The sequence below is a fragment of the Schistocerca serialis genome, chromosome 1, assembly GCF_023864345.2.
Source record: "Schistocerca serialis cubense isolate TAMUIC-IGC-003099 chromosome 1, iqSchSeri2.2, whole genome shotgun sequence".
NCBI lineage: Eukaryota > Metazoa > Arthropoda > Insecta > Orthoptera > Acrididae > Schistocerca > Schistocerca serialis.
In genome coordinates this window covers 580,746,633-580,762,744 of record NC_064638.1, presented here as the reverse complement: position 1 = coordinate 580,762,744, position 16,112 = coordinate 580,746,633, and the positions used below count along the sequence as shown (strand labels likewise).

The 16,112-nt window shown below is 36.6% G+C and overlaps 1 protein-coding gene across 2 annotated transcripts in view; it reads left to right on the top strand.

Moving 5' to 3' along the window:
• Positions 1-14,757: 14,757 nt before the first annotated feature.
• Positions 14,758-16,112, top strand: part of LOC126476721 (DNA replication licensing factor mcm5) — a 94,116-nt gene continuing 92,761 nt past the window's right edge. Inside the window, exon 1 of one of the 2 annotated variants that reach the window (XM_050103564.1) lies at positions 14,758-15,002. In XM_050103564.1, coding sequence (XP_049959521.1) covers positions 14,848-15,002 — 155 coding nt within the window. In that variant the 5' untranslated portion in view covers positions 14,758-14,847. Of the gene's footprint in view, positions 15,003-15,240; positions 15,417-16,112 lie in introns of those variants that run through there. The other variant, XM_050103565.1, reaches the window with a different exon arrangement.

The window sequence follows — 16,112 nt, the reverse complement described above, 5'->3', positions numbered from 1 at the left end:
TCTTCGTGCAGTTGACGATAACCCTAATGTCAGCGTCAGAGAAGTTGCTGCTGTACAAGGTAACGTTGACCACGTCACTGTATGGAGAGTGCTACGGGAGAACCAGTTGTTTCCATACCATGTACAGCATGTACAGGCACTATCAGCAGCTGATTGGCCTCCATGGGTACACTTCTGCGAGTGGTTCATCCAACAACGAGTCAATCCTCATTTCAGTGCAAATGTTCTCTTTACGGATGAGGCTTCATTCCAACGTGATCAAATTGTAAATTTTCACAATCAACATGTGTGGGCTGACGAAAATCCGCACGCAATTGTGCAATCACGTCATCAACACAGATTTTCTGTGAACGTTTGGGCAGGCATTGTTGGTGATGTCTTGATTGGGCCCCATGTTCTTCCACCTACGCTCAATGGAGCACATTATCATGATTTCATACGGAATACTCTACCTGCTCTGGTAGAACATGTGCCTTTACAAGTACGACACAACATGTAGTTCATGCACAATGGAGATCCTGCACATTTCAGTCGAAGCTTCTCAACAACAGATTCGGTGACCGATGGATTGCTAGAGGCAGGCCAATTCCATGGCCTCCACGCTCTCCTGACCTCAACCCTCTTGACTTTGATTTATGGCGGCATTTGAAAGCTCTTGTCTACGCAACCTCGGCACCAAATGTAGACTCTCTTGGTGCTCGTATTGTGGACGGCTGTGATACAATACGCCATTCTCCAGGGCTGCATCAGCGCATCAGCGATTCCATGGCCGGCCGTGGTGGTCGTGCGGTTCTAGGCGCTGCAGTCCGGTACCGCGGGACTGCTACGGTCGCAGGTTCGAATCCTGCCTCGGGCATGGATAAGTGTGATGTCCTTAGGTTAGTTAGGTTTAAGTAGTTCTAAGTTCTAGGTGACTGATGACCTAAGATGTTAAGTCCCATAGTGCTCAGAGCCATTTGAACCATTTTTTGGATTCCATGCGATGGAGGGTGGATACATGTATCCTCACTAATGGAGGACATTTTGAACATTTCCTGTAACAAAGTGTTTGAAGTCACGCTGGTACGTTCTGTTGCTGCGTGTTTACATTCCATGATTAATGTGATTTGAATAGAAATAATAAAATGAGCTCTAACATGGAAAGTAAGCGTTTCTGGACACATGTCCACATAACATATTTTCTTTCTCTGTGTGTGAGGAATCTTTCCTGAAAGTTTGGCCATACCTTTTTGCAACACCCTGTATACATTTCCCTATCCTGTTGGTGTATGCTTAATCTTGTCCAAAGCTCGCATTTCTGTCAAAATCAGGTCATAACCAGCTTTCTGAGCCTAATATTATGTGAGCTACAGTGGTTTTTAAGAGTGCTTAAAGCTCTGGCACTTTGTTACGAAAGCTTCAGCACTTAAACACGTGAGTTGTTATACTCTCATCTCTGGAGGGCATTTCTTTGGATCTTACACTGATACTTCTGGGTCAAAATGATGTCGCATTTGCACCAAGTCTTGTGAACTGTAGGTTATTGTGACTTGATGTGATGGACAGTGTGAATGCAGCCTGGCATGACGGTACTGTTATGTGACGTGATTGTGCCATGACAACCAATGTGAACTGGTCTTCAGAAAAGTTAAATGTTATTTTTCATATTAGGTGCCACAATCACCAAGATAAGCCTAACTCACTCAGTTCAGGTAAACAGGGATTTTGACATGATAGCGAATATTTGTATTCTACTTGCAGAAATTCAGAGAAATAATATGGTGGGTAAAGTATCAAGTACACTAAATACTAAGTGCAAACAAATGAAAAATCATTGCAGTGAGTCTTATGAAGAATTGAGATTCTTCTTCATGTGTATTTGGTGTTACCTTTGAGTCACAATTATAACTTATAAAATTCGAGAACAACAGCAGTACACAACATTAATCTTTGTATACTCCAAAACAGGTGTTTTGGTTTATACATTAATAGTTTAGTTTATGTGTTTTTCACATCTAGTAGTTCATATTTTTGGAAACTCGCAATGGTATGGAATGTATAAATAAATTTTTAAAAAAATGGCCTGCTGGTACACGTTTTATCACTGACAACTTGGTGACACTATGACTTTCATAAAAATTAGTATTTATTCTTAAGACAAAATAGATATTTATTCGTCTTTGAAACAGTTTCTTTATATCCAACAAACAAACAAACACAGAAAGGGGATAAAGAGCTAATTTACTGCACCATAGCCAACAGTGAGCTATTCCTGCACAATGATTAATTACAAACTGTATCAGTACCCATTATGGTGATTTGTGTTTGTTGTCTGTAAATACCCTATTACTCCCAAATGATTTCTATTTTCTATGGATTTGCAGTTTTCCCATTCCCGGTGGAAGTTTGTATGGCATGTCCTCACTCAAAGATCTGTGTGTGCAGATATCTATGCATGCAGATCTCTTGAAAATGTGGTATGTTCACATCACGCATGTTCGAATCTAGTGCTTGCCCTCCTTTTCTCGGTGTAGAAAAGAAATTTCAGTGACAAACGACCTCTCCTCATACTGTAACATCAAAGTTTACTTAATTTATTTAAAATGGTGATATTTCTCAACTTGTGTTAAAAAAAAAAGAAAAAAAACGAATAGGAAACAAAATGCTAGAAACAGAAAGACAGATCAAAATGATGTACATAGTGGTTGATTAAGCAAATGCAGTTTTCGCACATAAATTTACTTTGGGAATTGCAGGGTGAATTCGAAGACTGGCTTAATTATTTGAGGATGGATTTAGAAACATATAATTATCTCTTGGCGCCCATAACTCCTAGTATAGTACGAAAGGAATCTTGTGTGAGAAAAGCAATTTCTTCACACGAATGATTGAGGTGATGTTAAGATTCCTGGCAACAGGAGCTACAAGGATCTAGAACTTGCTATCGAAATTTCAAAACAAGCATTGACTGAAATCATACCTAACACATACGAGCTATTTACGGTATTCTGAAGGATGATTCGATGAAGTCAATTAAAGTACTTTGCTTCAGTTCTGAAAGTTATAGATCATATTTTTACAATTTTGTATGTGTTTGAGACACAGTATAGTTCAGTTTGTTTCTAAGTCGAGATTTTCGATTCCCTGCGTGAAGTCTACCAGCATCTTTTGCACTAGACTAGAAAATTCCACTCTAGAAGTCTAGTCAGGGATCATTGTACATCTGGAAATTTTTACTTGTGGTAGTGAATCCTACAGTTACCGCTAAATCGCTCTTGTTATGAATCACAAATTATATTAGGATGTAAGCGAAGTATAATAATAAGTGGAAGAGTAATAACAAGTATGTATCTTGTTCCAAGGTCTTCTATTATTAGCTTACTGGTAACGCAATACTTTGAGTTTCCTGTTGTTAAGAACAAATAAAGCCTACTTTTTGTTGCTACCCTGTCACAACTGATGTTAGATTATGGTATAGGACAGTACTGAGTGAATCCCCTGGCACCAGATCGAATAGATTTCGCTGCTTTGCTTTTTTCCGTAAACAGTCCGCAACGAATATTTTTTTATTATTATGTACTGTTTCCGTATTCGCTGTAGGGTCACCCGCTCTTACTTTCTTTGTTAAAGAATTGTAAGCAGCTGCCTTCTCGTCCATACCGCCGTATTCGCTGCTTTTAATTTTCCACAAAAATGTATGACTCTTATAAAGAAAATTCGGGTATGAACTATCTAGAACATTGGCATGTATCTGCCATTTTAAAATTCACAGTGTGCACACAGACGAGAGACACCTTAATTTTAGAGTCAGATGTGCGGCAGTCACCTGTCCATTCGCTCCACCTTGTCTGCGCAATGCTTAGCCAAGAACAATGGTTGATGTGATTCGAACCCATAGATCTGAGAAATCGCACTCAAACGTCTAACCCCAACTTCCAGGTTTACACACATGTCATATCTCAACAAATCTCCTGTAGCACGCAACGATCTTTTTGCGCAGACGTTTTGTATGCATTCATTTGCGCAGACAGCTCTTTACGTTTGTATGGAAATAAATGATGGTTGCCAAAGATATGTACCTTTGTGCGTAGATTGGGCGGGAAAATTTTGCACAGGCGTCTAAAGCTAGCGAAATGAGGGATGCTCAACTACCGGACCTACCGACAGATGGCTCTACCAGCTGATTACTGTCGTCTGTATTGCCCGCCATATTTGAATTTGCCAAGAAGTTTCTCTCGGTCTGTACGGTGTATAAGGAATTAAGGATTATCGAAATGGTGATTTCTTGTTCCGCTTTCAATTGTACGAAGCGATGGAGTAAGGAAAGTGACTTACCATTTCACAGGTAATAGGACTACCGATACAATACGAAAACAATACAGACTTAGTGCGTTTGCTAATTCGATGTTTTTGAACAGGTTTCCTCTAAAGCACCCAGAGCTGCTAAAGAAGTGGATTACTTCCGTGAAGCGGAAAGATTTTAAACCTACGTCTTGCAGTTTTCTTTGCGGAAACATTTTCCGGCAAGATGATTACGTAGTGAGCCCTGGGACGTGGAAGAAACGTCTCAGACCCGAAGCAGTGCCATCAATTTTTGACTTTCCGACACATTTGATGCCACCAAATAAACAGCCACGACGACATGTTAGGATTTTGAGTGACAACGATGCTTCTCCATTTGAGGTAGCTAATTAATTTCCTTGCTATGTGCGTGGTTTTGACTTTTGTGAATTTATTTCGTACGGACACAAATGGGCTACATAGGTCTAAGCAATGTTGTAATAGTTCCATATTTTTGTTTTTAGCGTTCTGTCCTGGAATCCGTGCTTGATTTGCTCTCTGCAGAAGCTACTGATTGCGTGGAGAATGTTGTCAATGAGAATTCTTCCGTGGAAAGCATGTCCCATTTATCCAATGCAGAAGCTGCGAATTGTGTCGAAATCGTTAGTATAATGATGTTTTCACACCCACAAAGTTTTCTTATAATATTTTTTCATCAAGCCTTGAGTTATTTCAATCACATATAACGAAATTATTTCTTTATTTCAGAGTGCAGTTGGTTCTCAAGTAATTGATTGTGGTATACAGTCGAAAGTAGAAATGGAAGACAAGGCGACCAAAACTTGCAATTTTTTCTCAGACATTGTGCACGAATTAAAACGTAAACTGAAGTGTGTCCGTGAAAAACTTCGAAGAAGAGAGAAGAAAGTGTTTTCCATGGATGACATCATAAGTTCATTGAAGGAGAAGGGGCATCTTCCTGAGAAGTTACATAACTTCCTCAATCATCAGAAAGGAACACAAGTGGAATTAGTGTGCAATTTAGTGGACAACTCTCTCTCGTCAAAGGGTAATAGATACACAACAAATGTGAATATGTTTGCGATGACTGTGTACTTTTATTCACCAGCAGCATATGAATACCTGCAAAAATTAATGCCTCTGACCCATAAATCATTGATTTCCAAATGGGTGGCAAGTGTCGGCTGTGAAACTGGCTTCTTAAAAGATGTTTTTAAGTACGTTGATTCGAACCCAATCGTAAGGGACCAGTTCAGCGATTCATGTCTAATTGTAGACAGTGTGGCACTTAGGAAGCAAGTAGTTTGGGACCAAGGAACTAAGCAATACACAGGTTTTTTAGAGTTTGGTGGGGAAGTGCCTCAGTCAAAAGAAGTAATAGAGGCATCTGAGGCTCTGGTTTTCATGCTTGTCTCTATTAAAGGCAAATTTATATGCCCGATTGCATATTTCTTTATCAACGGTGTACAGGCAAATAATCAAGCCACACTGATGAAATCCGCTTTAGAGAGGCTGCATAGTTCTGGCATTAGGGTTTGGTGTGTTACATGTGATGGCTGCAAGGTAAATATAAGCACTTTACGTACACTTGGCTGTACTTTAAATTTTTCCAAGGGTGATTTTAAGAGCTACAATGTTTATTGTATGTTGGACATGTCATATGATGAAGTTTGCCAGAAATGCTCTAGCAGAAGTATCTGCTATTGAGTCTCCAACTGGCATTATTAGATGGCATTTCATTGAGCAATTGAACAAGGTACAACAAGAAGAAGATATGACATTTGCCAACAAACTATCAGGACAACATATAAGTTATGTAAATAGAAAATGAATGTTTCATTAGCTCCACAGACTTTGAGTTCTAGTGTGGCAGATAGTATAGAGTTTTTGAGGAGGGTTGGTGATCCGAATATTAAAGGAAGTGAAGCAACAGTAGAATTTTTGTATAATATTGATAGGATTTTTGATATTCTGAACTCCAGAAATCCATTAGGTAAAGGGTATAAGAGCCCCCTGAGACTTGACAACAAATATTATTGGCTTGGTATTTAAAAAAAAAATTAAATTAAAAAAAATGGCTCTGAGCACTATGGAACTTAGCATCTATGAACATCAGTCCCCTAGAACTTAGAACTACTTAAACCTAACTAACCTGAGGACATCACACAACACCCAGTCAACACATTGGTATTTTCAGACACACTGAAAATTATATCAAAAGCTTAAAAATCATTGGTGTTCCATTGCTGCTCCATGCAAGAAGTACTTTTGCTTTTGGGATAATTTTCAATATGCAATCAGTAAGGCACATAGCTCTGACACGTATGCTTAGTGTTGAATCTCCTTTGAAGCATTTGCTAACATATAAACTGTCACAAGACCACATAGAGCTTTTTTTCCCCTGCATTCAGTCCAGATGTGGTTGGAACAACAATCCAAATGCATACCAGTTCAAATGTGCCACGAGAAAGTTGCTCTTGGGTAACAGTGTCACTGCAATGAATGGGAATTGCTCAAATTTTAATGTGTGTTGTTTGCCACCTGTTTATGATTTTCATTTATTTATTTATTTATTTATTTATTTATTTGATTAGCCATCCGTAGACATTTTGCAATGTATGGATGTTGTCAGTTTGGATACAGTGATTTTTGCAGATACATTGACACTTTTATATGCATTTACAGAGTATACAAATACAATGACATTTATCACTTAAATTACATTCAAGCAATTAAATATTCACTTATTGTTTAGAAACAGTGTTCCTGAAAATAGAGTTTAAGGGTTTTCTGTAACAGTACATGTTGTTAATTTCTTTGATGTCCTGTGCAGCTTGTTATACATTTACAGAATATACAATACAATGTCATTATGTCACTTAAATTACAATCAAACATTTAAATATTCACTTACTGTGTAAAAACAGTGTTCCTGAAAATACAGTTTAAGAGTTTTTCTGAAACAGTACATGCTGTTAATTTCTTTGATTTCCTGTGGCAGCTTGTTATACAATTTTACACCCTGATACAAGAAACTTTTTTGGGTCTTATGCTTGTTTCTCCTATCTAGATGAAGGCAGTGGCTTGTTCTTGTGCTATAGCTGTGTAAAATGCTGTTTGTACTATAATTCACTGTATTTTTCTTTATATATACTATAGTGTGGAACATAAATAAACAGGGAACAGTTAGAATACCAAGTATTTTGAATAGTTCTCTGCAGTGAGCCCACTTACTGCTTTTAGTTATAATTCTCACTGCTCTCTTCTGCACTTTAAAAACTGTTTGTAAGTTGAGTACATTATTTCCCCAGAAAATTATCCCATAGCTTATGACTGAATGTACATAGCTAAAATATACAGTTCTTAGACATTCATCGCTGCATACTGAGGAGAGAACTCTAAGTGCGTAACACGTTGTAGATATCTTTTTTGTGAGTTTTTTAACATGTTCTCTCCACCTAAGCTGGCTGTCAATATGCAACCCTAGGAATTTTGTGGTGGGCACTTCGTCTACAGAGGTGTTATGTAGCTTTAACTTTAGGGGACTGTTTTTTCTGTTTATTCTAAAGCGTATGCTATTTGTTTTCTTAATATTTAAGGTCACTTTATTCTCTGTAGACCATTTGTAGACATCTTTCAGTGATTCATTACAATTTTCCAACATTTGTGCTGATGTCCCACTGGTGATTATAATATTGCTGTCATCGGCAAACAATATCTTCTCTCCATGTCGGATATATTGTGGAAAGTCATTTATATAAATCAAGAACAACACCGGATCCAGCACACTTCCCTGAGGGACCCCAATATTAATATGCTGTGGATCTGACAGGTGTTTTTCTATGAACTTTGATCTACTGGAGACATGCGAGATCTCTACCCACTGTACTCTATTTTTAAGGTATGAATGGAACCATTTGTTGATTACCCATCTTACTCCTAGTGCTTCTAACTTAAGTAATAGATTCTGGTGGTCAACTGTATCAAAGGCCTTTGACAGGTCAAGGAATATGCCAGATACATAGTTGCCTTCATCCAGTGCTTCTAGAACCACTTTAGTGAAATGTGCTATTGCCATTTCTATATCTCTGCCTGGTCTGAAACCAAATTGGTCATTTGAAAGAAGGTTGTATTTGTTTAGATAGCTCATAAGTCTGTTCTTCATTATGGACTCTATTATTTTGGAAAATGATGACAGTAGGGCAATTGGCCTGTAGTTCTCAATGTTTTCTACATCATCTTTTTTGTGTAGAGGTAAAATTTTTGCATGTTTCAGATAATCAGGGAAACAACCGGCTTTGAAAGATTCATTTATGATATTGGTTAGGGGGGCTTTGATACTATTTATGCATTTTTTCAGCACAGACATTGGAATTTCATCTAAACCTGCTGAATTTTTGCTCTTTAATTTCCTTACCACATTACATACTTCTTCCTCAGTAGTGGGTAGCAATACCATTGAATTTGATGTATATTCCCGTGTTCGTGGATTATGAGATTTTGAAAAATTTTCCTGTAACTTTGTAGCTATACTACTAAAGTAAGAATTAACAAAGTTTGCTAGTTCTTTTGGGGTACTTGTTAGGTTTTCTTTGTTCCTGATTTGGGTGTTTATTTGCCTTTGTGTTGCTGTTCCTGTCTCTTGTTTCACTATAGTCCATGTAGCTTTACTTTTATTTTTAGCTAGATTTATTAGTCTATCATTGGCCTTTTTTTTTTTTTTTTTTTGCAACATTGAGCACCTTCCTATAGATTTTTTTGTAGTTTCTGTAGTAATGAAGAAAATCTGAATCACTGTTGTTGTTTTTTATAGAGTTTAGGTATTTAAAAGTTTGGGCAGATTTTCTAATTCCTGTGGTAATCCACTTATTTTTGGTGGATGTTCCAGTAGAACTTAGTGCTTTGGGGAAGGCTTCTTCGAATATTATCTTAAACTCCGACATGAATTTGGAGAATTTCTGATTCACATTATTTTCTGAATATACTTCTTCCCATCTTTCATGTCTTAATTGTAAGCAAAATTTTTGTATTGCTGCGTCTGAGTAGACTCTTTTAAACATGTGGAGGTTTACTGGTTTTTCTACAGAAGCTTTTACTTTTATGATTTGGCATAAATGATCTGACAGTCCAAGATTTTTGACAGTTATGACACAGTTTTCGCCACCTATATCTGTAGCTACATGGTCAATGGTAGATGTTGAGTGTTTGGTTATTCTTGTTGCACAATTAACTAAAGAGGACATGCCACAACTATTCAGAATATTCAGAAAAGTGTTACTGGTTTCATCTGCCTTAGCTGTGTTAATGTTTAAGTCACCACACAAGAGTATATTACTTTTCAGGGATGACACTTGTTCTAGGCTTTGCATAAGTTTTGAAAAGAATGTTTCTAAATCACCACTGGGAGAACGGTATACACATAGTACAATTAGTTTTTTGGGCATATCTACAGCTGGTATCTCTACTGCTGACACTTCAAAATGCTTGTCTACACTTAGTAGGATAATATCATTCCTGACTTTAAATGAAATACCACTCTTAACAAAAATACATGATCCTCCACCTTTCATTGAGTTTCTGCAATAAGAACAAGCTAGTACATATGAGGGCAAATTTATGTATTGAATTTCATTGACTTTGCACCAGTGCTCTGTGATGCAGATAACTGGACTGTCTAAGGATTGTAACTCAACTTCTAGCTGTTGCACTTTGCTTTTTATACTCTGAATGTTTTGGTGAAGCACTGTTAGAGATTTAATGTTACTTATCTTGGAGGTTTCTTTTTCATCATGCTTGTGACTAAAAAATCTTGCAGATGGGAGGGAGGCACTCTCTTCCGTCTGCTTGTTGCTCCATGTGAGGTTGTGTACTTTTCTGCCACTGCTGATGTTGGAACTGCTGCTGCTCCTGTTGTCTGTACTGCTTCTGTTGATTGTGCTGCTGCTGACGGTGCTGTGTCTGCTGTTTCTGGTATTGCTGCTTTTAGTGACACTGGTGGCAGTTGTGCTGGTGTTTCTGCCTCTAGTTTTGTTGATGTTACTCTTACTTCTACTAGTGTTGAGTTTTCATCGTTTTTGCTATTGGGATAGCCTGGGATGGCGGCTAATTCTGCTGTAACCTCCTTTGAATGTGTGTTTTGGTCATCATTGCTTTCTGCATGAAAGTCCAGTGGCATAACAGTTTCAGTTAAAAAGTCGTCTTGCATGTTGAGTTTGTCTAAAGTTTCACTGATTTTTTTCACTGAGCAGTCTTGCAAGAAAGCATGTAGTAGTGATGAAAGTGCTGCAGAAAATGAAGTAGAGGAGTGGTGTGCACTTCTTGAAGATAAGATTAAGTTCTCATTTCACAAGTAAAACATACTCTATTATATTGCAGGGTATGTGTCATTGCGCCTTTCAAGGCAGATCACATGCAAAGACTGTCTTCACATACTGAAGCCACCAGTAGTTAAATCTGCATTAGAATGTGATTCTCTCTATGCTTTTCCCAATATGGCCAATAAAAATGCATTTGTAAATTTTGTTAACTGGGGAAAACTGGTTAAAACAAGTGACTGCGTATACTCTGTTGCAGAATACTCAGAAACTGTTTTAGATGTTTGTGACTGCTGGGGATATGTGACAGAAATATATACAGGCCAAGATTTTGCATTGTGTTAAAAATAAATTTGTAGATTACCCATTTCCTGCTCTTGGTCATGATTACCGTTATGAAATTAGGATTGAGGACTTACATCAGACTCAACTTGTTTGTAAGATTGCATCCCTATACTCCTGCATACGCTTAAAAATGTGGAAAAAAAGCCTGCTGAGAAAGTTTTAAACAACAAATCAAGTATAAGGCAGAAGTTAAATAAACTCATATTGTTTAATCATGTATAGTGCTCAAATTGGAAAAATTATGTAATGGGACATTCCATGCATATGGGTGTGACATTTTGACAAATTTTTTAAAACTATTTTGTCCATAGATTTGTTGTTGTGTAATGATGAACTTCAAAAGATGAATCACATTGAAGTAAAATTAAGTCTTTACATCCTGTGTAGATATTGTAACAAAATTATAATTGTTTATTATACAAGCTTATTTTAAGATGTTTGGTGTTACAAAATATGCACTTGCATTAAAAACGGGTGATTTGTGTGAAATTAATGAAAAAAAAATGTTCTGAGACTTATTTGACAGATGGCTTTCAGTGTGAGAAAATATGTCCCTCAATAACTATGTTAACTTGAATTTTTCACTTTAAGAAAACAGTTTAATCACAGGATGGGTGTGATCTAATGAAGTATGCAGTGGCCCTATGTTTAAAACAGTAATGTTTGTGGATACTCTGCAACATAAGAGCAATAAAATTGTTACTCTGTTAATTCTTGTTTTAATACTTCCTATAATGAACACAATGTTACAGTTGATCATAAGCATTCTTATTACTTTATAACCATTCTAGAATAAGGGGACCTGAGTCAGGCAATACCTAATTTTCTGAATTTTGTCTTTATTTTGCTAGGATGTCTTTCTATTATATTTTCCTGTGTTGAGGGGGGGGGGGGGGAGAAGAGAATGAAAATAATCGTATAGAATTATCTTTCTAGCAGTACAAAGTGCAGAATACAGTGATTACAGGTACACGTGGAAATCTAGGAAATTTCAGTATTCATGTTACATGCCTAATTTTCATTAACATTTACCTTAATTATACGGTTACACTTTTTGCTGATTTGAACTGTGTACTACATGTTAAAAAGATTTTGTTTGGTCATAGTAATAAAAGCATTTCATTTTGTTAGTTCATATGTCCCATACGGAACTGAAATTATCGAGTTATGACGACAAAGGAAGGAAATAACATTAAGGAATCTTACTTCACAGAAATTATGTAACAATGGTTACACTTTTTGCTAGTTAACTTTAACATAAACCATTTAGTTTTCCATTAAGAGTGAAAGCAGTTGCACGAGTCACGTAAAGAACAAAGTTTCCCATAGGGAACTAAAGTATTTTACCTTTGAGTGATTGCAGACCCAAAGTATTGTGATCTTCATATTTCTATTTAAAAAAGTTTGTAACACTCAAATTCACAGACATTTTGGAATCTGTACATACATGTGTGTAGCAAAGTACTTTTCATGTGCCATGTGGAACCTTTAATTTTCTGGTTTAAATATAATTTATTTCATGAATTACCTTTAATACCAGCACTGTCTGAATGCATTATTTTCCATTTAGAAGAAGAAATATTAGTGTACAGAATAACAAACCTCATGAAAAATGCGAGAGATTGTTCTGTACAGAACTCGGAATGGCTCTTTATCAATAGCAGGTAAAAAAGAAGGCTTCTATTAAATGTTCGAAGAAACCAGTCAGTACCTCTTAATTCGCCATAGAGGTGATACAGTAATAAAACAATTTACTTTTTTCAGAATTTCTGCTAAGTATTAAAAGTGTGAAGACGTACTCACCTAGTATTTGCTTTACCAATAACCTGTAGTACAAGCACACGTATAAGCGGATAATTATGGGAGTCAAGAGTTATGTTAAAATTAAAGATACTGACTGTTATTACTTGCTCACAAAGCATTGTAGTTGCTGTACAGTTTATGCTGTATGTGGTGTACCCAATGTGATTCCTGGAGGACATAATATTCTGTTATCCCATGGGAGTGCACTGGTACCACACCTATTGAAAGTACGTTTTGTTGTGGAATAGTTGTATCAGATGTCTGTACCAGAAAACAAATCTCCACTGTGACACCCTTATGTTCTTGGTTTGCTATTAGCTATTATTACAGGAATACTCTTCACATGGAGGAGGAAGCATAGTGAGATTTTCTTTTTCATCATTTCCAACATTGTACACAACTTTCTTGTACTTTTATGTTATCTCATTTTTTCCCTTGATAATCGAAAAGAGAGAGGGGGGAAAAAAAAATTTTAAGCGAGCTTTCATAACTGAAAACTCTACTTGCGTCATTTGTTATTTTCAAAATGTTACTCTCTTTCCAAATACTGTCCTATTTCTTCAAACCAATTTTGAATTTCTCAGGTTATTACATATTATTTACTGTACATTGTTCACCAATACTTCTGTTATTACCAGATAGTTTGTAATGTGGCACTACCTTTGTGCCACTGGTATTGGCTAGTGTACTTTTGCAGATAAGAAAATCGACTGGACTAGATTGTCCTGTCAGTATAGGACAAATTCAGACAATATGGAACTTTTTACACTAAATTTGCAATATAATGTCACCCTTGTCTCACACAGATTGTAGCAGCCATTGGGGTGCCTGTCTGGCCAGCTTCTGCAGCTTTCACTTTCAGGTTTGTTTTTTGCTTGGGCCGTATACTGACAACCTGTCATTGCAGTGATTGACACCATGTCAAAGACTGGAATCAAGATTCAAAGAAATAGAATTCTATGGTTGTAATTCAGAGTGTAATTAATTTTGCTCACTGACATGTTTTGAATTCAATTTTAAAATTGTTTGGGTGTCAGACTGGAAAATTAGTTTTAAGACACCCCAACCTTAAAATTAACAGCTGTGATCGAGGTTATTTTCAACAAGTTCCTTCACTTCCTACATCATCATGTATCAGTCCAATATAATATTATTACTAGACTTAACTTCCAAATGATACAAGTCAAGCATTTAAGAGGAGCCTTATCGTTGGGCTTTGTGTTTATCTCATTTAAATGTATTTCTTGTCTCGTATCAAAGACTGTAGCACTGTTAAAAACTGGTGCTTCTACCATATCACTCAGTTTAAATACACCGTGTCATGTACAGGCGTTAATAAAATCATGGCATTTAAATTACTGATCAAAGAGAGTGCGAAATTCGTAAGTGCATGTTGCAATTACAGTGTCAGCATATTTGCAGATCGGTAATGCATCACTTCACATAAAGAAAAAATAACGATTTTTTTCTGTTTATACGAAAGTAATACTTTAATAGTTCAGTTGTAATTTCTGTTGTCAGTAAAGATACCCCTAAGCACACGATGTCAACTTTTTTTCAAGAGACGTCTTCACTGTTGTCCACACTTGATTTTCCGAATTATACCAGTAGTTAAAAGCTTCGGCAAGTAAGGTAATTTGTTGACCTCCATTGAATCTTAAATAGTGTTTTAAAAAGGGCAAATAAGTAAAGCACTCATAAAATAGTATACAATTTATAGGTCAGCTTGTCAAACTTTCAAAACACACTCGAATTTAGGAATTTCATAGCAGAACTGTCACTGTTTTTTCTCGCTAGATTAGAAACACTTCATTATGTTGATGTGTAGATATCTAGAACATCCAATATAAAATACTTATGAGGGCGCAGAACGAAAAACATTTTCATCGGTGTTTTGACACTTCGTTTTTTTGCCAAATTCAGATATGGCGGACACTCAGTGATATAATCTCTTGCCGGCACGCGCTAGAGCCATCTATCGGTAGGTCCGGTAGTTGAGCATCCCTCATTTCGCTAGCTTTAGACGCCTGTAAATTTTGCCGCCAAAGCTGCCGAAGTGGGAGCGTTGTAATCAGAACGGTGTGAGTTGTGTGAAAACTGGAAAATGGAAGGGTTTGATGATCCCGGTATATTTTTTTCGGATAATTTTGGCGGTGATGATCAGGCCAGTGAATCGCGTCTCACGCTGCAAAGTACTAAGAAGAAATTTAAACAGTTTCTGAAGCAGTTTCATGAAGGAAATTTTAATTATAAATACAGGTAATGTTTTCAGTTTTTGTGCTTTTGTAATTGATGATGAATGTTGTAAATACGTTTTGATGAAATAAGATAAATTTTGTGCGGACGTTTTACTCATATACTGCTATTGGCATTGAAACCAAAGACAGCATGGTATACGTTGTGGAAGGAATCTTTTAGATCATTTGCGTGCAATAAAAGATCTTGTTTTGATCTTCATTATGTATACGTGTTCGCAGTTTGTTCCTCGAAATTCGCGGTTTTATTATCATTGATGCAAGAACGATAGTTCTTCATTGTAGAGTGAATGGCGTAGATGTACAAAGGAAGTTACGAAACCACATAAAAACTATGATATTTTAAGTGTCGAAAGAGAATTTGGCTTATGAAATTATGCTAACAGACGACTGTATAACGAAAACCATTAGACGGCAGGTACTGTGCGGTTTGATCGTAACATTTATATAAAAATACAAACGTCTTATTAAGAACTTCTGTTTTACTATAAACTAACAGAAAACGCGTAGGTGTTATGAATACCCTAAAAAGTTGACTGATTTGTTGTGAATATGGTAAAATTTGAGTACTGCCGTGCTACACATTTCCTTTTGTTTTCTTCTCCTAAGTTCAGCGTGAATGAGCTTTAGATTGATGTTGCCAATCTCAAGGCTTCACTTTTAAGTGCATGTCTCGTGCACGAGGCGCCGTTATTTTTGTGCATATGTATTTTTAACGTTTTGCTACTATGAAAATTAAAGAGGGTTAAGGGGAAAGCAGTATATAAATTTAACCCTGTGGTAATTATAAAATCTTTGGTGAGAAATGGAATGTCAGATATGTGAAGCCATTGTTGAAATCCTTATCTTGTTTCACACACACTGAATAGTATTTGTTGGGCATGTAAGATTTTGCTTCGTTCTTCTGTACAAACACAGTATTTTTTAATGTAAGACTTGATTTATTGTACATCTCATATTGTTCTGCTTCATGATTGTATCTATGAAATTAATATTACCAGCTCACCTGTCTCTCCTAATATGCGAATTTAGATCACTGCCCCCCCCCCCCCTTTTATGTCTAGGACTTGTTAACTTCGTATAGTAGGGAATTGGCCTTTGGTCCCAAATCTGT